Raw genomic sequence first — 27,402 nt, 5'->3', positions numbered from 1 at the left:
AATGGTTTTGACAAACAAGACCCACTGTTAATTACTGTGGCTTAAGTGCCATTTCCTTGCCAAGGCGTTTTGGGGGAAAAAAAAACCTTCTCATGTCTTATTTGTATGTGTGTGTGTAAATTAACAAATAGTAATTTTAAAAGGAGTGTCTTTAAAATAACCATTGGATTTCTTTGGTGATTCTATTACTGCCTCAGGAAGAAAGTGCTATGACATACCAGCTGATTACTGTGGTACAGGACCTATGTTTGGCCCTTTAAATGACTAAAATCCAAGACCAAGCAGGTAGAAATCACTGTTAACATAAAAAGTGCTAAGCACTTAAGTATTGTATACTCTTGATATTACCATAGACTTTTTTTTTTACATCCAGATGTAGTTATTTGTATTTATTCACATTAGTTTTTGCTATTGTTTCATGTATTTAAGCTAGCACCAACTTTATCCACAATTCAAGAAGTTATCATCATCCTACAGCGTTAAGGCCCCTCACTCTCAATATATGGGATGTCATAGTACTTGATGTTATTGCCTGCCCACTGCTGCAAGGCATCACTCAGGATTTCCTGGGATAGGCGATGTGCAAATTCGAAGACCACAGTTTCGGGCCCTGATGGTTTCTTCACTTCCTGTTCGACATTAACTGGAGAAGGCATCCTAGGTAGAAATCTGTCTCCAGACATAAAGCTTTCTTCACTTGCATGCTGCTTCTCACTCTCACATGTGGTAGGAAATGGGAAAGTTTGCTTTGATTTCATGCAGCCCATGTTATGAAGAGCTTTGAAGGAAAGCAGTAGCAAAGACTACTTCAACAGCATCTTTGGAAAACACTGAGCTTGTCCATGTGATACCGACCAGCCCTTTTCCTCTCCAGGCCACCGCAGTAATCAGTGCTTCTTTTTACCAATCTTCACCTGTAGTGTTTATCTGTCAAAAGAAAAGTTTCATTTTGAAGTTACCACATGCAAAATACTGTGTGATTAGGTAGCATGTAGAAATAATTCTCTACCACTCTTGGTCACTTGCAGGAGTTGGGAGGTAATAACAGCTTTATCTCATCAATAGAAAAGATAACCATTCAGTAAAACTGGCAATTTACAAAATAGGAAAACCTTTTTTCAAGATCTTGAACATTTTATAAAACTAAAAACACAGTTAAACTTTTGCTAATTTATGTGCACCAGGGTTCAGCAAACTCTAGATCAAATCCTAGCTGCCTGTTTTTGTAAATTAAGTTTATTAGAACACAGCTGTGTTATCTGCTTATGTGTTCTCTACGGCTACTTTCATGCTACAGTGGCAGAGTTGAGTGGTTTTGACAGAAACCGCGTAGCCTGAAATGCCTAAAATATTTACTGTCTGGCCCTTTACAGAAAATATTTGCCAACCCCTGATCTGTACTGTTGAGAGAAACAAGCATATCAGACATTTGCTCCTGCCTTAAGCCTCATGAGCCTACACATCTTGGACTGTTTTCAGAGTCAGGCTTTGTCCTCTGGTTAGAGGTTTACAATTCAAAGAGAATGACAACCTTTAGCCAACACAAGTTAGATGAGGCAAAGCCACCTGTTTTTTTTTTTTTCTTCTGAATGAGATACCCCCTATGAAACTATATGAAAAGCTCAGATTAATTTAAAATAAGGTTAAAAGTTTCTCCCCCGCTAAATGTCTCACTCTCGTTTGATGTCCGGTCAGTAAGTAGACTGCAGTGCTCACAATGTGCCTTCTAAGCTTGCACGTCCTATCTTAAGATAGGACTTAACAGTAGCAAAATACAAAGCAACTTCACTGGAGGGAGTGTAGCCATAAGAAAGCACAGGTAAAGTCTCTATAGGATTATGATCCTTGGTTATATCTTAGTTTTTGGACCAAAAAGACATAGCTCTAGACAAATTCACAAAATCAAACTCAGTTGACTTATTTTAGAAACTACTGATCTTAAGATTAAAAATGGATTTAAATGCATGGTAATTGTAGTTTTTTTTAAACACTTTATAATCAAAGTCCAGAAGAGGTGACCTTTGCCCTATATTTTTTTAGATTTCTATAAAGCCTATCCAATGTCTCTCATAATACTACCTCCAATAAGGATATATGGTGGGAAAGGGGAGGAAATCTAGCCCTCTACTTTTAATTACCTCTAGTTCTGTATGCCTTGCTAGAGATGTATTTCAAAAAGGGAAAAGGGGATGTGTATAATGTTTGATTTACTAGACTGAACTCCCTGCAGACGGGAACTCTCCTGGTTGTACGTGGCCAACATGTAATGACTTACATAGTGTCTACTTTGTACTATCCGGGATGGTTAAGGGAATTGTACATAGTTAACCTGAAAAATGATTATTCAGTAAATGTCAAATAAAAGGCCATGAGTAGAATTATCACAATATTTTGTTTTCTAGGATCTCTGGTTCTGTAAAAAGCAGCTTTATCTACCATAACAAAATAACTAGTGCTGGATGTACCCTCACAAAAAACAACTTTAAACCTGGACAAAATATGTGGGCAGATATTTTCAGGCATTGAACACCAGCACAGGACTGTGATCTTTGGGAGAATAGAAACACAGACTGTTAAACCCCTTAATTAAGCATCCTGAGATTCTGCCTGGGAGCATCTTCCAGCATTATCTTGGGGAAATTGGCCCTAACTAGAGTGTTGATGCCACTGAGCTGAAGAGATTGGGTTACTGAAACAGAAGTTTCAAGACATAAGGGAGCTGTTGGGAGGGAGGCAGAAGTGGGGTCTCCCATCTGATGGGGTCTCATCAAGAGTACTTGTCTGAGGACTTAGGATGCGCATGTACAGGAAAAGAATTTGCAAGACTTAGTGCCGCAGAATCCTTGGAGTAACCAGACCAACCCAAATGGAGACACCTCAGTGAAACCTGACACCTTAGGAGTCTAGTGTGAATCCTAGAGCAGGAGTTGGCAAACTTTCTTAAAGGGCAAGATCGCATAGGACTTAGGTTTGTGAGCCGTATAGTTCTGTGTCACAACTATGTAGTCCTGCTGTTTTAGTGTAGAAGAAGCTGTAGACAATATGTAAAAGAGTGGGCAGTGGCTATGTTCCAATAAAAGTTGACAAAAACAGTCCAATATGGCCTATGGACTGGCTAGCCTAAGGTCAAACAAACAGTCCCAAAGAATAAAATACCACTTAAAAGAAGATGACATAATCCAGACTCCTTCAAGGGTATCATCCACAACATTCATCCTAGAATAAAAATTACTTGCCATGCAAAACAGGAAAATGTGCCCTATCAAAAAACAGTTATTAGAAATAGACCCTCAAATGACCCACTATTTGGTAATTAACACAATAGAACTGTAAAGATGCTATTTAAATACATTCAAGGATTTACAGGAGAAATGATCATAAAGAGTGAACAAGTAGAGAATCTCATCAGAGACATGGAAATTGTAAACTCAAGAACTAAAATGAACTCATCATATGAGCTATTGGATACTTAAGAAAGGATTAATGAACATAAGTCTATAGATATATCCAATCTGGGGAAAAAGTTTTAAAATGTGAACAGAGAAACCACAAAAAAGTATGGCTTAAAAAACAATGAGAAATTAGCAATGAGGAATTAGACACATTTAACCCAGAGAGCAGGAAATAAAGAATATAGGAAGGAAAAAGAATATGGGGGCAATTAGAAAACAGCAAAGTGACTTAAACCCTTACATATCAAAAATTATGTGGAAGGAAAGAGACTAAAAATTTCAATTAAAAGGCCAAGTAGTTAAGATCCAACCCACACAAACATAGCTAACAGATCTCTGACAGTGGAGCGAAGGTGGTCTTTTCAACATGTACTGGAATTGTATAGCCACAAAAACAAACCAAAAAACAAACAAAAACGCCTTGCACCCGTCACAAAAATTAACTCAAAATTGATCTCAGACCTAAGTGTAAAACATGAAACTATAAGACTCCTAGAAGATCACATCCAGATGTTAAATCTAGATAAATCTGGATGACCTTGGGCTTGGTGATCACCTTTTATTTATTTTTTTACATTTTATTTATTTTTGATAGAGACAGAGCACAAGTGGGCAAGGGGCAGAGAGAGGAGGAGACGCAAAATCAGAAGCAGGCTCCAGGCTCTGAGCCGTCAGCACAGAGCCCGATGCGGGGCTCGAACTTACAAACTGCGAGATCATGACCCGGGCCGAAGTCAGTCGCTTAACCAACTGAGCCACCCAGGCGCCCTGGTGATCACTTTTTAGATGTAACACCAAAGGCATGATCCATGAAATAAATACTTTGTATTTCATCAAGTTAAAAACTTCTGCTCTGTGTAAGACACTGTCAAGAAAATGAGAAGCAACAGCATATCTGATAAAGGATTATCTATAATGTACAAAGAACTGTTAAAACTCAACAAGAAAACAACCTGATTTAAAAATGGGCAACAGATGTAGGGGTGCCTGGGTGGCTCAGTTGGTTAAGGCCTGACTCCTGATTTTGGCTTCTGGTCATGATCTCATGGTTCATGGGTTCGAATCCCAAGTCCAGCTCTGTGTTGACAGTGCAGAGTCTGCTTGGGATTCTCTCTGTCCCTCCCCTGTACATGCATGCTCTCTCTCAAACTTATTTTAAAAAATGGGCAAGAGATCTGAACAGACACCTCGTCAAAGAAGATGGATGGCAAGTAAGCATATGAAAAGGTGTTCAACATCCTATCTTAGGTAATTGCAAATTAAAACACTGAGATATCATTATAACTTATTAAAATGGTGAAAATTCAAACATTGATGACCTCAAATGCTGGCAAGAATGGGGAACAACAGAAACTCATTCATTGTTGGTGAGAATGCAAAATAGTACAGCTACTTTGGAAGACAGTTTGGTGTTTTCTTACAAAACTAAACATAATCTTACCATATGAGCCAGCAGTCATACTCCTTGGTATTTACCCAAATGAGTTGAAAAATTATGTCCACACGAAAGCCTACATATGGATGTTTATAGTAAGTTTTATTCATAATTGCCGAAGTTGGAAGCAACAAAAATGTCCTTCAGTAGGTGGACAAACAGTTGTATATCCAGACAATGGAATGTGATTCATTGCTAAAAAGAAATCAGTTATCAAGCCATGAAAAGAAAAGGAGGAAACTTAAATGCATATGACAGTGTTAAGCCAATCCTTCCAACTATGGTATTCTGGAAAAGGTAACTCTATGGAAATAGTAAAAAGTATGATGGTTGTTGCTAAGGATTAGAAAGGAGGGAGGGCTGAACAGATAGAACATAGAGCATTTTTAGGACTGTGAGCTACTCTGTATGATACCACAGTGGTGCATACATAGCATTATACATTTGTCAAAATTTATTGAACACACAACAAAGAGTGAACCCTAGTGTAAACTATGGACTTTGAGTAATGATGGTGTGTTCATGTAACAAATATACCACTCTGGAATGGGGATGTTGATAGTGGGTGAGGCTGTGTGTATGTGTTGGGGTGGGGGGGTGCGGGGAATATCTGTACTGCCTGCTCCATTTTGCTGTGACCCTAAAACTACTCTAAAAAATAAAGTCCTTTATAAAAAATCCAACTATATACTACCTATAAGAGATGTACTTTAATTAAATATGGATATAAAAGTTGCAAGCAAGAGAGTTAGAAAGGACATACCATGAAAATAGGAAGCATAAAAAAGTTTCTTTAGCTATATGAATATCAAAGTAGACTTCAAGACCCAAGGGATTACCAGAAATAAAGAGGGACATTTTGTGTGTCAGTGAGGAAGGTACGACAATCATAAGTGTATATGTAGCTAGCAACAGAGCTTCAAAATACATGAAGGAAAAACTGACAGAAGTAAAGGGAGAAATGAACATTGCTCTCTTGGTAAATGATATAATATCCAAGGGAAAAAATACGGAATTCGAATTTTGAACACTAGTATTCAACTAGTATTTGAACTAGTAACTTGAGTTAGTTAACATTTATCATATACCCAACACCTGCAGGATATATATTCTTAACTGCATATGGAATATTCACTAAGACAACATGGTGGTCTCAAAAGGTTTCAAAAGCTTGAAATCTTAGAGTATATTTTCCAACCACCACAGAATTAAATTAGAAATAAGTGGTAATAAAATATACAGAAAGGCCCTAAATATTTGGAAACTATCACATTTCTGAATAACCTGTGGGGCAAGGAAGAAATCACAGGGAAATTAAAATGTTTTCAACTAAATAGAAACCATATCAAATTAAAAAAAAATTTTTTTAATGTTTATTTTGAGAGAGAGACAGAGTGCGAGTGGGGGAGGGTCAGAGAGAGAGGGAGACACAGAATTGGAAGCAGGCTCCAGGCTCTGAGCTGTCAGCACAGAGCTCGACGCAGGGCTTGAACCCACAAACCATGAGGTCATGACCTGAGCCAAAGTTGGACGCTCAACCGACTGAGCCACCCAGGCACCCCCAATTTTTTTAAATGTATCACTAGCGCTTAGAGGGAAAGACATGGATTTAAATGCTTCTAATAAAAATGAAGGTTTAGTTTAAATCAGTGATCTAAACTATGACCATAAGAAACTAGAAAAAGAAAAGTAAACCAAAAATAAGTAGAAGGAAGGAAATAATATGGATAAGAGCAAAAATCAATGAAGCAAAAAGGGCAAACAATAGAGAAAAATCAGTGGAACCAATGCTGGTTTTTAAGGAAGATTTAATAAAATAGAGAAGTCTCTACTCTGATCAAGAAAAGTGACAGGACACATTACCAAGATGTGAGAAGAACAGTAGTACAGATGCTATATGTGTTAAACCAACCAGAGAATATTATGTACAACTTTACAACAATACCAAATTACCAAAACCGACACAAGAGAAAATAGAAAGGGTGATAGCTCTTTATCAATTAAAGAAATTAGATCTATAACTTAAATCTTTCCAAAAAGAAACCCCCAGGCTTAAAAGACTAGCTAGTGCTCTAAATTGTTTCAGACACTCCAGGAAGAAATAATACCAATCCAACTTAAACTCTTCAGAAAACAGAGAAGGAGGAAACACTTCTAAATTTATTCTATATCAGGTCAGGATTACACTGTTACCAGAAGTAAAGAGATTTGAAGAAAACTCTACAAGTCAATATCCCTCATGAACACAGACACAGATCACATTTTTTTTTAATGGCAAATTCAATTCATATGTAGAATGGTTAATACATCATGACCAAGTGGGATTTGTACCAGGAATGCAAGAAATGCAACAGAACATTCAAAAGTCAAGAAATATAATTCACATATTTTTTAATTTTTAGCTTATTTATTTTTTGAGAAGGAAATCCCAAGCAAGTTCCACACTGTCAGTCAGTGCAGAGCCCAGTGCGGCACTTGAACTCGTGAACTGTGAGACCATTCCCTGAGCTGAAATCAACAGTTGGACACTTAACTGACTGAGCCACCCAGGTGGTCCTATAATTCATCATTAACATAAAGATTACTGGGGCACTTGGGTGGCTCAGTCAGTTAAGCATCTGATTCTTGATTTCTGCTCAGGTCATGATCCCAGGGTCGTGGGATCGAGCCCTGCATCAGGCTCTGTGCTGAGCATGGAGCCTGTTTAGGATTCTCTTTCTCCCTTTGCTCCTTTCCCTAGCTCATGTACTTACTCTCTCAAAAACAAACAAAACATAAAGATTACCATAACTGGATAATCCTCTCAATAAATGTAGAAAAAGCATTTGATAAAGCCACCATTCATGATAAAAATTCTCAGCAAACTAGCAATAGGAATTTCCTTAAAACTAATGTTAATGGTGAAAGTGAATACTTTTGCCATGATAGGAACAAGTCAACAATGTTCATTCTCATTATTGCTATTAATATTGTACTGGGGGAGGGGAGAAATACAGACTGTCGAAAAGGAAATTGCTTTTATTTGCAGACGATATGATTGTATATGTAGAAAATCTTTAAGATTATACAAAAAACTAGAATTTTAGCAAGGTCTCAAGATCTAAAATTGCTACACAAAAATCAATTACTTTATGATTAGGCAGTGAAGAACTGGAAGATGAAATTAATGCCACTTGGAATAGGGTGGAAAGTATGAACCCTTAGGGATAAATATAACAAAACATTAAAGAACTACACTGCATAATATTGTGTATTTGTATATTTGTATGAATAATACAAACTGTTACTGAGAAAACAGAAATAAAGTGTTATGATCTCAAAGACAATATTAAGGTGTCACTACTTCCCAAATTGATGTATATATATATATTTCTAGGCATTCATCTAAGACAAATGGAAACATGTCTGCCAAAAAACTTGTATGCTAATGTCCATAGAAGCTTTATTCACAGCAAACCTGGAAACAACCTAAATGTCCATTAGTAGGCTTATTGGAGAAGCAAATTGGGGATCTCCATGAAATGGAATACTAGTTGACAATAAAAAAGAATGAACTGTAGATAAATGCAACAACATGGGTGAATCTCAGAAATGTGCCAAGCCAGATACAAAAGGCTGATCGTATTTCTTTTTTTTTTTTTTAATTTTTTTTTCAACGTTTATTTTTATTTTTGGGACAGAGAGAGACAGAGCATGAACGGGGGAGGGGCAGAGAGAGAGGGAGACACAGAATCGGAAACAGGCTCCAGGCTCTGAGCCATCAGCCCAGAGCCTGACGCGGGGCTCGAACTCCCGGACCGCGAGATCGTGACCTGGCTGAAGTCGGACGCTTAACCGACTGCGCCACCCAGGTGCCCCAAGGCTGATCGTATTTCTATGAATTTTAAGAATGCACAGTATTAATCCCATAAATGGAAATCATACATGGTTCTCTTTGAGTAAGGGCTGTGTGGAAGGGGTCGTGAAAGAATGTTCTAAGTGATACAAATGTATATCTTGATTAGAGTGTTGATTACATGAGTATATACATTTGTCAAAACTTTTCAAATTATACCCTTAATATCTATGTAATTTCACTGTAATTTTTACTTCAATAAAATATATGTAACAGTTTTGAGAACATTCTGGGAGATACAAGTCCAGGGAATTGATATATTTATACCTGAAAAAGGCTGCCTGCTTGAATCAGTCACACCAAGTTTTAAAATCAGTCTAAAATTCTAACTCTTAAAGTGATGAGGCAGCATCCAGTGCACAAACCAGCTCACAGTGCTGTGTGCCTCCTGTGATAGGCATGTGATTTCCATTGTTCTCACACTGGCCTAAATCAGCCCAAACTCAGTGGTCATATTCTTCGGCACCTACAGAAAAGCAAGAACCCTCCATCTACCCACTGCTACCAGTTCAAGGGCTTTGTTTCTCACTTCCTTTAGGAACTTGGAGAGATCCCCATGGCCAGGGATCATGACCTGAGCCAAAATCAAGAGTTGGACGCTCAACTGATTGAGCCACCCAGGCGCCCTCAATGGTGTTAGTTATTAATGCAAGTCAATAATTTAGCAGATTGTACAATTAACCTTCTTAGGACAACATGTGGGATCAGCTGTCCTAAGTTAATTTTCAGCCTACATTATTCATCTGTCTGGCTGGGAAGTTACTATGGCTATCAGCTGAAGGTATAATACAATAAATGCTGGATATTAACCAGGAAAAGTATTTTAGCTCTTGTCATTTTAAATGGCTGATTAAAGAAATCAATTTTCAAAAGTGAGCCCAGAAATAAACCCGTACTGTATGGCCAGTTAGTCTATGACATAGGAGGCAAGAATAGACAATAGGGAAAAGACAGTCTCTTCAATAAATGGTGCTGGGCCACCGCAGCTACATGCAAAAGAATAAAAATGGACCACCTTCTCACACCAGAAATAAACTCGAAATAAAGACCTAACTGTGAGACCTGAAAAAAAATAAAATTCCTAGATGAAAACACAGGCGGTAATCTCTTTGACACCGTCCTTAGCGATATTTTTCTAACTATGTCTTTTAAGGCAAGGGAAACAAAGGCAAACCATTGGGACTACATCAAAATAAAAACCTTTTGCACAGCAAAGGAAACAACAAAATGAAAAGGCAACCTACTGAATGGGAGAAGATATTTGAGAATGATATATCCAATAAGGGATTAACATCCAAAATATATGAAGAACTTACACAGCCCAACACAAAAGAAACAATCTGATTTTAAAATGTGCAGAGGACCTGAATAGACATTTTTCCAGACAAGACATACACATGGTCAACAGACACAAGAAAAGATGCTCAACATCACTAATCATCAGGAAAATGCAAAGCAAAACCACAATGAAATATCACCATACACCTGTCAGAATGGCTAGAATCAAAAAGAAAAACAGGTGTTGGTAAGGATGTGGAGAAGAAGAAAACCCCTGTGCACTGCTGGTGGGAATGCAAACTGGTGCAGCCACTGTGGAAAATAACACAGCAGTTCCTAAAAAAATTAAAAATAGAAATACCATATAATCCAATAATTTCACTACTGAGTATTTACCCAAAGAAAGTGAAAACACTAATTCAAAGAGATATATGCACCCCTATGTTATTGCAGCATTATTTTACAATAGCCAAGACATGGAAGTGACCCAAGTGTCCATATAGATGAATGGATAAAGAAGATATGATTTATGTGGACACACACGCATGCATGCACACAATGGAATATTATTCAGCCATAAAGAAAAAAATGAGATCTTGCCACTTGCAACAACATAGATGGACCTAGAGGGTATAATGTTAAATAAAATAAGTCAGAGAAGGACAAGTACCATGTGACGTCACTTAAATGCGAAACCTAAAGACAAATGAACAAAGAAATAAAAAAACCCAGACTCTTAAATACAGAGCACAAATTGGTAGTTGCCACAGGAGAAGTGAGTGGGAGGATGGGTGAAATGATAAAGGGGATTAAAAGGTATAGACTTCCAGTGATAAATAAGTCACGGAGATGAAAAGTACTGTCTATAAAATATAAAAGTACAGGGAACAGAGTCATAATATTATAATAACCTTGTGACAGTGACTACACTTATGGTGAGCACTGAGTAATGTATAGAACTGTTGAATGAATATGTTGTATACCTGAAACTAACATAACATTGTATACTAATTATACTTCAATAAAAATACTGAAAATCCATTTCGTTTATACTTTAGTTTATAATCTTAAGATACATAAAGAGCTGTGAGAACATTCCTTAACCATCTAGCCAGTCTTTAGTCTCTATTATGTGTTCAGGACCAATGTCTTTAAGTGCTTTCAAACTCATTGAACAAATAAAGAGAGACAGAGTGAGAGGAGATGACAGCTTATTCAGACAATAAATAGTGTAGATGCCCAGAGAAAGTCCTTAATTTGTTTTATCTTTGCCTTAATAGGGGAAGTGGCCATTTTTTGTTTATGCCACTGGCAGCTAAATACAATATAAGGATGCCTTTCCTCCCACCACACCTTCTCCCTCACTTCCCCCAATCCCAACACACACACGCGTGTGTGCGCGCACACACACACACACACACACACACACACGCAGAGCACAGGTATGCATAAAAGAAAGGTCCTTTGACTTGTTTCCCTCAACGTTACTGAGGAGCCTCAAAGCGCTAAGTATGTGGAGTGTGTCAGGCCACAGCCCTGGCACTTCCCTTGGGAACAGGTCTAGCACCTACTGGGTCTTCTATTGGATCCTTCAAACAGAAGATTTAAATTACCGCAGCCCATTCATTCCGTGTAGTTCATTTCAGAGCTGTGATGCTCCATCCTGGATGCAGTGTCATCAAACTAAGCCTCATGAGTAAGCTCCTTTGGAATATACCAGGGAAGGTGTCAAAAAAGCCGTAACTTGAGTATGAGGCCCAAACACAAAGCACTAGCCAAAAAAAAGCAGCTTCTAAATATCTGCTCTGGAAATGAACAGACCTCTAAATCCCTGAAAGTCCACCTTAAATACTAGATTAACAGAAATGGTTATTACTGCTGTCCTACTTTATATCATATTCTAAGCCTCTGAACAGGTTTCCAAGATGTTTTTATCTCATGCTATGGCTTAAAATGGGCCCTAGCCCTGAATTAATGCGAATCTTTATATAATTTAAAAAATGCTATAGTCTTTAAAAGAAGTCTTATTCATATAGGGGTGCCTGGGTGGCTCATTCAGTTAAATGTCCTACTCTTGATTTCAGCTCAGGTCATGATCTCATGATTGAAACCCTGCATTGGGCTGCACACTGACAGTGAGGAACCTGCTTGGGATTCTCTGTCCATCTCCCTCTGCTCCTCCCATGTGTGCTCTCTCCTGCTCTCAAAATAATCTTAAAAAAAAGTTTTATGCATATATATTTTTCAAATTTCAATGTAGATTCAATTAATAAATGCTAATTCATTAAAAAATATGAGTTCATTAAAAAAATACCTGAGTTCCTAATAGAATGTTTGTCATTATTCATTCTCTAATAATGGGCACTAAGAGTATATTTTCTTTCTTGTTGGGGGGGGGGTCCATAAAATTGGACTTTAAACAGAAGTCTTTGTCCTGATAATATTGAGAATCACTTAGACTTTAAATTCATAACAGGGTCAAATGATGCCAGTTAAACTGGCAAACAAATGAACTCAGATTTAATACTCTCACCAAAAAGTAAAAGCTGGAAAGTATGGCAAATATTTTGGCCAGTTTGAAGGTTGCCTAAAGAGCACTACTTTGGAAACCGAACAGTTGGATTGGTCCTCAGGCACGCAGAACGTACACAGCGTGCATCTGCTCACCTGCAGGGTGGTCTCAGGATGACTCTTCGTGAGGTCACATTTGGGGTTCAATTTTCTCAATGGAGGGGCAGGGGAAATAACACTGTTAATTGAGAGGCTAATGTATGAGATTCTAATAAACCTGAGTAGAGCTATGTGGTAGGACTTCATCTGTAAACTGAGATCCACCTCAGACATTCATCATAAAATTTAAGTGAGCTTCCATATATAAAACATCTAGAATTGTTTTGGAACAAGCAAGGTGTTCAGTAAGTGTCATTTCCTTTCTTTCTTTCTCTTAGATTGTCCCCTAAAACTACTATTACCAAATTATTATTTTAAGTGCTTTACTGTACTTTAAGATAATTAAAGAAAGAGAAGAATATAAGAATGCTGACAGTGATTTTGAATCATTACAATCAGGTGATAGATCTAAAACAGGTGTCAATGTTTCACCCATTTTACCAAGTCCTCCAGGTGGAGAAGAGAAACAGGCATTTCTCCTGGCCCTCTGAGCTTTACTCTGGGTACATGTCTGGTTTCACCTGACCAATCCTATTTATGACTAGGAATATTGAATCTTAGTCTGCAGTAATTCTTCCAGTACTATCCATATAAATCCCTGCAGGAAAATGGAGAGTAGCTACTGATCAATTAGTTGGAAAAAAAAAAAAACTAGCTGAGGAAAAAATTTGATCTAGATCACCACTAAGAATATAAAACATTTAACATATACTTTTTTTTTTTAGAGAAAAGGGGTGTGCATAAGCAGGGGAGAGGGACAGAGGGAGAGAGAAGCTTGAGCAGGCTCCACGCTCCACCCCCTGACCAGGGACTCAGTTCCATGACCCTGGGATCCTGACCTGAGCCAAATCAAGAGTCGCATGTTCAACTGAATGAGCCACCCAGGCACCCTAAGAATTTAAAACATTTAAACTTTATATTCTATATTCATTTCTTAGTCATGTCAGGCCACAGCTAAATGACACAGCTGTACTTGTGATGCATGAATTAAGCTCCATAAAATTCTGAAGCCAGTTCCTTAAACAACTGTTGTGAAATGGAGGTGGTATGAAAAACTGGTAACAACGTCAGAATATTGTCTTTAGTTTGTTACACCTGGACTGCTCTTTAGACCCTGTACCTGAAACTAGGAATTGGAACTTGAATCAGAACATGAAACCAAAACTAATGCAAAAATGAATGTTCAGTCTTAAAACTCACTGTAAGCTGAAAATCATGATCCAATCATCCTTATATGCTAAGCCAATTATTCCATAGATTCCTTCTTCACATTTGTAAAATGCTTTGTCTCTTAAAAAGGGCTTTCTTATCATTTCTCCTTCTCTCTAGTATTACTACACAAAAATTTCTTCTTTCTAAAAATTTACCTATTCTTAAGTGTGCATCTCAAGTCCACTTCCTGTATAAAGGATCTCGCTACCTAATATCACTCTATCACGCTCTGGGTTTCCGTGCCATATTTATCTTCATCACTGTATTTCCCATTCTGCCTTGTTTACAAGTCTGTACCCATACCAGATGGACTCGTAAAGGCTTGAACATGGTCACAGCACTTAAATGCTTTCTAAAAGAAGACTGGTAATAAGTCATTGTTATTCATCCTTGCATCTCACTTCTATACGCATGCATAATGAAGGGCTTCAGTAAATGTTAATTGACTTAAATAATTTAACTCTAGATGTTAGAAAGATATTCCTATACAGGCATACCTCAAAAAAACTGTGGGTTCAGTTCCAGACCACTGACTGTTAAAGCAAATATCACAATAAAGCAAGTGAAAAGAATGTCTTGGTTTCCCAATAAAAATAAAAGTTATGTTTACAGTATTCTGTAGTCTCCTAAGTGTGCCACAGCATTATGTCTAAAAATGCGAATGTAAATAAAAATACTTTACTGCTAAAAACTGCTAACGATCATCTGAGCTTTCAGTGAGTTGTAATCACTCATCATAGATCACCATAACAAATAATAAAAGTTTGAAATATTGTGAGAATTACCAAAACGTGACAGAGAGATGAAGTGAGCAAATGCTGTTGGAAAAATGGTGCAGACAGACTAGCTCAACACAGGGTTGCCACAAATCTTCGATTTGTAAAAAAGGCAGTATCTACAAAGTGCAATAAAACAAGGTATAGCTGTACTCCTACAAAGAGAGCAGCAGAGTATATATAACCATACATTACAAATGATAACCAAGTGTCTGGAGCTTTTCAGAGTAAATTATCCATCTATCTCTGTTTCTATTGAGCATATCTCATTTCCATTTTTCCCTTTACTCTTTCCCTGGTGTCTTATCGATCTTTTATGCAACAGAAAGGAATTATTTTTCCATATTTTACAAAGTACATTGATGTAGACTGTGTACGTAAGCAAGTTAAATATCCTGCCTGAGGAAGCACATAGTCTGGATGACAACGCACGAGAGACCAGTTGCACTGCCTGTTCTGGTACTCAGATCTTTTGAATATGGCTTCAGGGATCTCGCTGCCATATCACAATGCCTCCCTTTCAGATTTCATGATATGCACTAAATCAGATAAACAGTGTATTTATGGAACAATTTATTTTACAAGCCCATTCTTTAAAAGAATGGTCTTGGGGCACCTGGCTGGCTCAGTCGGTTAAGCATCTGACTTCGGCTCAGGTCATGATCTCACAGTTTGTGAGATTGAGCCTAGTGTTGGGCTCTGTGCTGACAGCTCAGAGCCTAGAGCCTTCTTTGGATTCTGTGTCCCCCTCTCTCTCTGCCCCTCCCCACTCACACTGTGTCTCTCTCTCAAAAATGAATAAACATTTAAAAAATTTTAAAAAAAAGAATGGTCTTAAAGGTGATAGGGTACAATGAACATTCTCAAACACAGGTAGTAGTTTCAACTGCTTCAATAGTAGCATAACAACTCATGTTAGAAGCTTTAAACCAAATATCCCACCTCAGAAATCTATCTTAAAGAAATGATCAGAGTTGCCAACAAAAATTTATATATAAACTTTTTCATGGTAGTCTTTTTATAATTAGAAGAATTGAAAATAAGCTACATGTGCAATGACATGTGATTTATCATAGGCTTATATCCTGAATATTATGTAACTGTTAAATAACTGTAGTAGATAGCCTCTACAATGGCCCCCAAGTAATCTCTGCCTCCAGAAATTCCTATCCCTTGCTTAATTCCCTCTTCTTGTAGGACCAATGATTTACTTCTAACAATAGAGTATAGCAAAAGTGATGGGATGTCATTTCCAAGATTAAATTTTAAAGAGACCATGGCTTCTGTCTTGCACTCTTACTCTGATGGAAGCCAACTTCTGTGTTATGAGAAGCCTTAGGGAGAGGCCCATGAGGCAAGGAATCGAGGAAAATCTCTGTACAGCAGGGTGCATAGAACTGGTTTGTTCCTCACTTAAGCCTTCAGATGAGATCACAGCCCCAACTGGCAACTGTGAAAGACAGGCAGGCACTCATCTAAGCTGCACCCAGATTCCTGATTCACAGGGACTGCAAAATTAATGTATGTTATTTTAAGCCACCTACTTTTAGGGTAGTTCATAATAAACAGATGATAACTTTTTAAAAGAATAGTTAGTAGCATGAGGCAATACTCATATGTTAAGTTTTTAAATAACTAGTCAAGAGGTTTATTTATCCATGACAAAACAAACGAAAGTATTGTTTTAAAACATGTATTATGTACTCACATATTTGTTATTTGAACTAGTAATTTCCTACAACATTTTCATTCACTGAAAATATTTTCAAGACTGTTATAAAGCCTATCTTGTAATATCATATAATTTTAAGTATAATTATTATTAGCTAAAAAAAGACACCAAACATTGAAAATATTACAACCTGCCTCCTAAAACATGGTAGAAAAGTTTACAAAGATTAGATTTATCCGAGTCTTAAGAACTGATAATTTAAAAATTTTTTTTTTCAACGTTTATTTTTATTTTTGGGACAGAGAGAGACAGAGCATGAACGGGGGAGGGGCAGAGCGAGAGGGAGACACAGAATCGGAAACAGGCTCCAGGCTCTGAGCGTCAGCCCAGAGCCCGATGCGGGGCTCGAACTCACGGACCGCGAGATCGTGACCTGGCTGAAGTCGGACACTTAACCGACTGCGCCACCCAGGCGCCCTAAGAACTGATAATTTTTAAAAGCAGAAAAATATATATGTATTATTCTGGTATTTAAAATATAGATGCTTAAGAAAAAATAGAGTTAAATACAAGAAAACATGAACAGAGTTGCTCTTTGGATGGTGGGATCATAGGTAACTTAAATTTCCTCTTTATGCTTTTCTCTGTTTCCCAAAATTTTTTCAAATATATGTGTGTGTATATATATACATATATATGTGTATATATATATATATATGTGTGTGTGTGTATATATATATATGTGTGTGTGTGTGTGTATATGTAATTTGTATCAGAAATGTCTTTTTAAAAAAGCCAACCTGATAATGTAATGTAACACATTTTAGTTCCTTCAAACCCAGATTTACTGCTAATATGAGACTCACCATTTTGTGAAGAAAGAGAACAGCACTGGATCCACTGATCCAAGTGGTAATACTTAATTAGCAACTAAAAATAGTCAATAGGACTATAATACATCTAAATTTAAAAAAAAAGCCATCAAGCTGAGTCAAATGAGAGGGCTAAACTAATGCAAAATTGGTTAGAACCAAGCACAAGTTTGTGAGGAGAAATTGTAGATGCCTTCCATGGCACTGGTTCTAAAAGATTAAGATTTATAATCAGAATATTAAAAAGTTGAGGGAGAGAGGGAAGATGGCAGCGTAGGAGGACGCTGGGCTCACCGAGCGTCCTGCTGATCACTTAGATTCCACCTACACCTGCCTAAATAACCCAGAAAACCGCCAGAGGATTAGCAGAAAGGAGTCTCCGGAGCCAAGTGCAGACGAGAGGCCCACAGAAGAGGGTAGGAAGGGCGGCGAACTGTGCGCGCTCCACGGACTGGCGCGAGGGAGCCAGGGCGGAGGGGCGGCTCGCCAGCCAAGCAGAGCCCCCGAGTCTGGCTGGCAAAAGCAGAGGGGCCTGACGGACTGTGTTCCGACAGCAAGCGCAACTTAGCATCTGGGAGGTCATAAGTTAACAGCTCTGCTCGGAAAGCGGGAAGGCTGGAGGACAAAGGGAGGGAGAGCTGCTGAGCCCCCTGACAACAGAGCTCAGTTTGGTGGGGAACAAAGGCGCTCGCCAGCGCCATCTCCCCCGCCCATCCCCCAGCCAAAATCCCAAAGGGAACCAGTTCCTGCCAGGGAACTTGCTCGCTCCGCGCAAACACCCAACTCTGTGCTTCTGCGGAGCCAAACCTCTGGCAGCGGATCTGACTCCCTCCTGCTGCCACAGGGTCCCTCCAGAAGTGGATCACCTAAGGAGAAGCGAGCTAAGCCTGCCCCTCCTGCCCCCGTGCACCTTGCCTACCCACCCCAGCTAATACACCAGATCCCCAGCACCACAAGCCTGGCAGTGTGCAAGTAGCCCAGACGGGCCACGCCACCCCACAGTGAATCCTGCCCCTAGGAGAGGGGAAGAGAAGGCACACGCCAGTCTGACAGTGGCCCCAGCGGTGGGCTGGGGGCAGACATCAGGTCGGACTGTGGCCCCGCCCACCAACTCCAGTTATACACCACAGCACAGGAGAAGTGTCCTGCAGGTCCTCACCACTCCAGGGACTATCCAAAATGACCAAACGGAAGAATTCCCCTCAGAAGAATCTCCAGGAAATAACAAGAGCTAATGAGCTGATCAAAAAGGATTTAAATAATATAACAGAAAGTGAATTTAGAATAATAGTCATATAATTAATCACTGGGCTTGAAAACAGTATACAGGACAGCAGAGAATCTCTTGCTACAGAGATCAAGGGACTAAGGAACAGTCACGAGGAGCTGAAAAATGCTTTAAATGAAATGCATAACAAAATGGAAACCACCACAGCTCGGCTTGAAGAGGCAGAGGAGAGAATAGGTGAACTAGAAGATAAAGTTATGGAAAAAGAGGAAGCTGAGAAAAAGAGAGATAAAAAAATCCAGGAGTATGAGGGGAAAATTAGAGAACTAAGTGATACACTAAAAAGAAATAATATACGCATAATTGGTATCCCAGAGGAGGAAGAGAGAGGGAAAGGTGCTGAAGGGATACTTGAAGAAATCATAGCTGAGAACTTCCCTGAACTGGGGAAGGAAAAAGGCATTGAAATCCAAGAGGCACAGAGAACTCCCTTCAGACGTAACTTGAATCGATCTTCTGCACGACATATCATAGTGAAACTGGCAAAATACAAGGATAAAGAGAAAATTCTGAAAGCAGCAAGGGATAAACGTGCCCTCACATATAAAGGGAGACCTATAAGACTCGTGACTGATCTCTCTTTTGAAACTTGGCAGGCCAGAAAGGATTGGCACAATATTTTCCGTGTGCTAAACAGGAAAAATATGCAGCCAAGAATCCTTTATCCAGCAAGTCTGTCATTTAGAATAGAAGGAGAGATAAAGGTCTTCCCAAACAAAAACTGAGGGAATTTGTCACCACTAAACCAGCCCTACAAGAGATCCTAAGGGGGACCCTGTGAGACAAAGTCCCAGAGACATCACTACAAGCATAAAACATACAGACATCACAATGACTCTAAACCCGTATCTTTCTATAATAACACTGAATGTAAATGGATTAAATGCGCCAACCAAATGACAAAGGGTATCAGAATGGATAAAAAAACAAGACCCATCTATTTGCTGTCTACAAGAGACTCATTTTAGACCTGAGGACACCTTTAGATTGAGAGTGAGGGGATGGAGAACTATTTATCATGTGACTGGAAGCCAAAAGAAAGCTGGAGTAGCCATACTTATATCAGACAAACTAGACTTTAAATTAAAGGCTGTAACAAGAGATGAAGAAGGGCATTATATAATAATTACAGGGTCTATCCATCAGGAAGAGCTAACAATTATCAATGTCTATGCGCCAAATACTGGAGCCCCCAAATATATAAAACAATTACTCATAAACATAAGCAACCTTATTGATAAGAATGTGGTAATTGCAGGGGACTTTAACACCCCACTTACAGAAATGGATAGCTCATCTAGACACATGGTCAATAAAGAAACAAGGGCCCTGAATGAGACATTGGATCAGATGGACTTGACAGATATATTTAGAACTCTGCATCCCAAAGCAACAGAATATACTTTCTTCTTGAGTGCACATGGAACATTCTTCAAGATAGATCATATACTGGGTCACAAAACAGCCCTTCATAAGTTTACCAGAATTGAAATTATACCATGCATACTTTCAGACCATAATGCTATGAAGCTTGAAATCAACCACAGAAAAAAGTCTGGAAAACCTCCAAAAGCATGGAGGTTAAAGAACACCCTATTAAAGAATGAGTGGGTCAACCAGGCAATTAGAGAAGAAATTAAAAAATATATGGAAACAAACGAAAATGAAAATACAACAATCCAAACGCTTTGGGATGCAGCAAAGGCAGTCCTGAGAGGAAAATACATTGCAATCGAGGCCTATCTCAAGAAACAAGAAAAATCCCAAATACAAAATCTAACAGCACACCTAAAGGAACTAGAAGCAGAACAGCAAAGGTAGCCTAAACCCAGCAGAAGAAGAGAAATAATAAAGATCAGAGCAGAAATAAACAATATAGAATCTAAAAAAACTGTAGAGCAGATCAACGAAACCAAGAGTTGGTTTTTTGAAAAAATAAACAAAATTGACAAACCTCTAGCCAGGCTTCTCAAAAAGAAAAGGGAGATGACCCAAATAGATAAAATCATGAATGAAAATGGAATTATTACAACCAATCCCTCAGAGATACAAACAATTATCAGGGAATACTATGAAAAATTAAATGCCAACAAATTGGACAACCTGGAAGAAATGGACAAATTCCTGAACACCCACACTTTCCTCAATCAGGAGGAAATAGAAAGCTTGAACAGACCCATAACCAGCAAAGAAATTGAATCGGTTATCAAAAATCTCCCAACAAATAAGAGTCCAGGACCAGATGGCTTCCCAGGGGAGTTCTACCAGACGTTTAAAGCTGAGATAATACCTATCCTTCTCAAGCTATTCCAAGAAATAGAAAGGGAAGGAAAACTTCCAGACTCATTCTATGAAGCCAGTATTACTTTGATTCCTAAACTAGACAGAGACCCAGTAAAAAAAGAGAACTACAGGCCAATATCTCTGGTGAATATGGATGCAAAAATTCTCAATAAGATACTAGCAAATCAAATTCAACGGCATATAAAAAGAATTATTCACCATGATCAAGTGGGATTCATTCCTGGGATGCAGGGCTGGTTCAACATTCGCAAATCAATCAACGTGATACATCACATTAACAAAAAAAAAGAGAAGAATCATATGATCCTGTCAATCGATGCAGAAAAGGCCTTTGACAAAATCCAGCACCCTTTCTTAATAAAAACCCTTGAGAAAGTCGGGATAGAAGGAACATACTTAAAGATCATAAAAGCCATTTATGAAAAGCCCACAGCTAACATCATCCTCAACGGGGAAAAACTGAGAGCTTTTTCCCTGAGATCAGGAACACGACAGGGATGCCCACTCTCACCGCTGTTGTTTAACATAGTGCTGGAAGTTCTAGCATCAGCAATCAGACAACAAAAGGAAATCAAAGGCATCAAAATTGGCAAAGATGAAGTCAAGCTTTCGCTTTTTGCAGATGACATGATATTATACATGGAGAATCCGATAGACTCCACCAAAAGTCTGCTAGAACTGATACAGGAATTCAGCAAAGTTGCAGGATACAAAATCAATGTACAGAAATCAGTTGCATTCTTATACACTAACAATGAAGCAACAGAAAGACAAATAAAGAAACTGATCCCATTCACAACTGCACCAAGAAGCATAAAATACCTAGGAATAAATCTAACCAAAGATGTAAAAAATCTGTATGCTGTAAACTATAGAAAGCTTATGAAGGTAATTGAAGAAGATTTAAAGAAATGGAAAGACATTCCCTGCTCACAGATTGGAAGAATAAATATTGTCAAAATGTCAATACTACCCAAAGCTATCTACACATTCAATGCAATCCCAATCAAAATTGCACCAGCGTTCTTCTCGAAACTAGAACAAGCAATCCTAAAATTCATATGGAACCACAAAAGGCCCCGAATAGCCAAAGTAATTTTGAAGAAGAAGACCAAAGCAGGAGGCATCACAATCCCAGACTTTAGCCTCTACTACAAAGCTGTCATCATCAAGACAGCATGGTATTGGCACAAAAACAGACACACAGACCAATCGAATAGAATAGAAACCCCAGAACTAGACCCACAAACGTATGGCCAACTCATCTTTGACAAAGCAGGAAAGAACATCCAATGGAAAAAAGACAGCCTCTTTAACAAATGGTGCTGGGAGAACTGGACAGCAACATGCAGAAGGTTGAAACTAGACCACTTTCTCACACCATTCACAAAAATAAACTCAAAATGGATAAAGGACCTGAATGTGAGACAGGAAACCATCAAAACCTTAGAGGAGAAAGCAGGAAAAGACCTCTCTGACCTCAGCCGTAGCAATCTCTTACTCGACACATCCCCAAAGGCAAGGGAATTAAAAGCAAAAATGAACTACTGGGACCTTATGAAGATAAAAAGCTTCTGCACAGCAAAGGAAACAACCAACACAACTAAAAGGCAACCAACGGAATGGGAAAAGATATTTGCAAACGACATATCGGACAAAGGGCTAGTATCCAAAATCTATAAAGAGCTCACCAAACTCCACACCCAAAAAACAAATCACCCAGTGAAGAAATGGGCAGAAAACATGAATAGACACTTCTCTAAAGAAGACATCCGGATGGCCAACAGGCACATGAAAAGATTCTCAACGTCGCTCCTCATCAGGGAAATACAAATCAAAACCACACTCAGATATCACCTCACGCCAGTCAGAGTGGCCAAAATGAACAAATCAGGAGACTATAGATGCTGGCGAGGATATGGAGAAATGTGAACCCTCTTGCACTGTTGGTGGGAATGCAAATTGGTGCAGCCGCTCTGGAAAACAGTGTGGAGGTTCCTCAGAAAATTAAAAATAGACCTACCCTATGACCCAGCAATAGCACTGCTAGGAATTTACCCAAGGGATATAGGAGTGCTGATGTATAGGGGCACTTGTACCCCAATGCTTATAGCAGCACTCTCAACAATAGCCAAATTATGGAAAGAGCCTAAATGTCCATCAACTGATGAATGGATAAAGAAATTGTGGTTTATATACACAATGGAATACTACGTGGCAATGAGAAAAAATGAAATATGGCTTTTTGTAGCAACGTGGATGGAACTGGAGAGTGTTATCCTAAGTGAAATAAGCCATACAGAGAAAGACAGATACCATATGTTTTCACTCTTATGTGGATCCTGAGAAACTTAACAGAAACCCATGGGGAGGGGAAGGAAAAAAAAAAAAAGAGGTTAGAGTGGGAGAGAGCCAAAGCATAAGAGACTGTTAAAAACTGAGAACAAACTGAGGGTTGATGGGGGGTGGGAGGGAGGGGAGGGTGGGTGATGGGTATTGAGAAGGGCACCTTTTGGGATGAGCACTGGGTGTTGTACGGAAACCAATTTGACAATAAATTTCATATATTAAAAAAAAAAGTTGTGGGGCGCCTGGGTGGCGCAGTCGGTTAAGCGTCCGACTTCAGCCAGGTCACGATCTCGCGCTCTGTGAGTTCGAGCCCCGCGCCGGGCTCTGGGCTGATGGCTCAGAGCCTGGAGCCTGTTTCTGATTCTGTGTCTCCCTCTCTCTCTGCCCCTCCCCCGTTCATGCTCTGTCTCTCTCTATCCCAAAAATAAATAAACGTTGAAAAAAAAAATTAAAAAAAAAAAAAGTTGAGCAACTCCTATATCTCCCATAAATTCAGTATTTATCATCTGTGATTTACCTAAATATTCCTGAATCTTACATTCTACCCTACTTATATGAACTTTGGGGGCAGTGCTGTTCTATGTGTAGTGTAAAGTATGTCTTTTATTAATTCTAACACTATATGTACAGGAGGAAGGGAAAAATTGTTTGAGATTTTAGGGTTTGGTAAAATTATTTTTTGTGAAGCCAGTTCTCATTTCTTTGAGCGTAGACTGGTAGTTCATCTAAGATCCTGACCGAGATTCTTTTTTAAAAAAAATGACACCTTGAGGCTTCCAGAGAAGATGACAGTGTAGGAGGATCCTAAGCTTATCTCATCCCATGGACACACCTAGCTAACACCCACATTAGTAAAAGAACCTAGAAAATAACCTGAAGACTGGCAGAACAGATTCTCCATAGCTAAACGCAGAGAAGAGGCCACATCAAAAATGGTTGAAAGGATGGAGATGTGGCCAGGAACCAAACTGACCCATAAGATTGTCCACAGGAGGGCAGAACACTACAGGCATGGAGAGGGAAGAGAAGACCCCACTCCAGGTACCTGCGGCATGGAGAACCCACATGGGAGGATGGATCCCCACAACATTTGGCTTTGAAAAACCAGTGGGGCTTAACTTGGCAAGTTGTTAGAATCAGTGGGGCTTAACACCAGGAACTTTAAAACTCAGCTGGCTTGGCTCTGGGGAACCCAGAGGGCTATAGGAAATGGAGATAGCATAACAAACAGCCCTGACATACAGTACAGAAGAAGCAGTTTGAAAAATGCCTGGGGTACACAGGAAGGAGATTTATTTACTAATCTCAGGGTGTGCTGAAGGGGCAGGGATCTTTGGGAGAGTTCTCTAGGAACAAAAGAGGTGGTTGGCACCATTTTCCTCCTCTGCTCCCCAGATACACAGACACTTGTAGGAACCAGCGGGAACATGATCTCTACCTAGCTTGCTAATAGCATACCCCAGTCCTGCATTCTTCTGCAGTCTGATCCCCTCCAACCGGTCCTCCACAGGACTTCTACAAGGTGTCCTGCTACAGCAGACAAGTGCAAACCTTGCTAACATCACCCACCCCACCCCTGCATAACCTATGGATCTGCCCCACCCAAACTGCACTGGGCAGGAGTCCATCCAATGCAGAGCACTAAGCATGGCATTGTGCAAGAGCCCCAACAGCCCCAAAGTGACTTCTTCCATGGGAAGAGAAAAAGATAACCACACACACCAGTTCAACCGTGGCACTAGCAGTGGCCTGGGGGCAGACACCTGGCCTGACTGCAGGCCCCACCTACCAACAAAAGCCCTGTAATTCAGTGCTACTGCAGCCCTGGCAGATGCCTGATCTGACCCAAATCAAGCCCAAGGTGGCCCCAGACTGGCTCACTAACAACAGAGGGACCAAACCCTGCCCACAACAGGCAGACGGCCATTGCAGATGACTGGACTGAAGGCAAATGTGGCTCAGCCACAACAGTAGGGTACATGCAACACACATAGAGATACCCCTGAAGCGCCAGAGTCTGGTGAACAGGGGACACTGCTGCAGGGCACTACAGGACCCCTTCTTCATAAGGCCACTACTTTTAAGAGCAAGGGACATAGCTGACTTTCCTAACACAGAGAAACACAGTGAGTTAGAAAAAATATAAGATCAAGGAATATGTCCCAAATAAAAGAACAAGATAAAATCACATCAAGACAGCTAAATGAAACACAAATAAGTAATATGTCTGATAGAGAATTTAAAGTAATGGTCATAAAGATACTGTACTTGAGAAAAGAGAGGAGGGGTTCAGTGAGATCTTCAAAATAGAAAGAAAACATACAAAAGAATAAATCAGAAATGAACTCATTAACTGAAGTTAAAAGTACACAGGCAGGAATAAATAGTAGTAGAGAAAGCAGAAGAATGGAACAGCGACCTGGAGGACAGAGTAATGGAATGCAATCAAGCTGAACAGGACAGAGAAAGCAGAAGAAAGGTAAGAATAGATTAGGGGAATTTAGTGACATCATCACATGTAACAACATTTTATTCTGAAGGGATTCTGAAGGAGAAGAGAGAGAAAAGGGGACAGAAAATTTGGAGAAATAATAGCTGAAAGCTTCCTGAGTATGGGGAAGGAGACAGAAATCCACATCCAGGAGGCACAGAGAGAGCCCCCAACAAAATCAACTCAAGGAGGTCCACATCAAGACAAATGGTAATCAAAAGAGGCTTCCAGACAAACAAAAGCTAAAGGAATTCATGACCATTAAACCAGCCCTACAAGAAATGCTAATGGGGACTCTGAGTGGAAAGGAAAGACCATGAGTAGGAGTAAGAAAAGTAGGAAGCACTAAAGTAGGAAGCAATAAAATTAATTATATCTATAAAAATCAGTCAATAGTCTCACAAAATGAAAGTCTGTAAATTATGATAACATATACCTAAAACGTGGTGGGAGGGGGAAAGGATTAAAGAATGTGTTCAAACTTAAGCAACCATCAACTTAGTATAGGCTGTTATGAGCATAAGATGTTATATATAAACCACATGTGACCCACAAATCAAAAACCAGTCGTAAGTATGCAAAAAATAAAGAGAAAGGAATCTAAGTATATCATTAAAGAAAGGCAACTAATCATGACAGAAGAGAGCAAGGGAAGAAAGGAACAGAGAACTACATACACAATCATAAAACAAGTAACAAAAGAGCAATAAGTACATACCTATCAATAATTACTTTGAATGTAAACAGACTAAATATTCCAGTCAAAAGACATAGGGTGATGGAGTGGATAACAAACCAAGACCCATTCATACACTGTCTACAAAAAACTCATTTCAGACCTAAAGATACACGCAGATTGAAAGTGAAGGGATAGAGGGGAACTGGGTGGCTCAGTTGGTTAAGCATCTGACTTCAGCTTAGGTCATGATCTCATGGTTCATGAGTCTGAGCCCCATATCAGGGTCTGCTCTGACAGTGGGGAGCCTTCCTGGGATTTTCTCTCTCTCCCTCTCTCTGTCCCTCCCGTGCTCATGCTCATGCTCACGCTTTCTCTCTCTCAAAATAAATAAACTTAAAAAAAAAAAAAAGAAAGTGAAAGGACAGAAAAGCATTTATCATGTAAATGGATGTGAAAAGAAAGCTGGGGTAGCAATACTTATATAGGTCAAAACAGACTTTAAAGACTGTAATGAGACTAAGAAGGATACTGTATATTCATAAAGGGAACAGTCCAACATGAAGATATAACAGTTGTAAATATTTATGCACCCAACAGGAAAGCACCCAGATACATAAAACAGCTATTATGAAACATAAAGGAAGTAACCAATAGTAACAAGATACAAGTATGCAACTTTAACACCCCACTTACATCAATGGATAGATCATCCAAACAAAATCGACAAGGAACCAGTGGCTTTGAATGACACATTGGACCAGATGGATCTGACAAATATATTCAGAATGTTCCATTCTAAAACAGAATCTACATTCTTTTCAAGTGCACATGGAACATTCTTCACAATAAGTGATATATTAGGTCATAAAATAAGTCTCAACAAATTAAAAAAGATCAGTCATACCATGCATCTTTTCTGACCACAATGATATGAAACTAGAAATCAACCACAAGAAGAAATCTGGAAAGAGCACAAATATATGGAGGTTAAAAAACATGCTACTAAACAATGAATAGGATGACCAAGAA

General features: G+C 39.1%; 1 protein-coding gene across 4 annotated transcripts in view; it reads right to left on the bottom strand.

The window, feature by feature from the left end:
* Window positions 1–362: 362 nt before the first annotated feature.
* CC1H2orf88 (chromosome C1 C2orf88 homolog) overlaps window positions 363–27,402 on the bottom strand; it is a 70,149-nt gene continuing 43,109 nt past the window's right edge. For all 4 annotated transcript variants that reach the window (XM_043577312.1, XM_043577311.1, XM_043577310.1 and 1 more), the window contains one exon: window positions 363–927. In XM_043577312.1, the coding sequence (XP_043433247.1) occupies window positions 480–767 (288 nt within the window). In that variant the 5' untranslated portion in view covers window positions 768–927 and the 3' untranslated portion in view covers window positions 363–479. The remainder of the gene's footprint in view (window positions 928–27,402) is intronic.

The sequence above is a fragment of the Prionailurus bengalensis genome, chromosome C1 (assembly GCF_016509475.1).
Source record: "Prionailurus bengalensis isolate Pbe53 chromosome C1, Fcat_Pben_1.1_paternal_pri, whole genome shotgun sequence".
Taxonomy (NCBI): Eukaryota; Metazoa; Chordata; class Mammalia; order Carnivora; family Felidae; genus Prionailurus; species Prionailurus bengalensis.
Note: the sequence above shows the minus strand (reverse complement) of the source record. Positions and strands in the feature narration are given on the sequence as shown.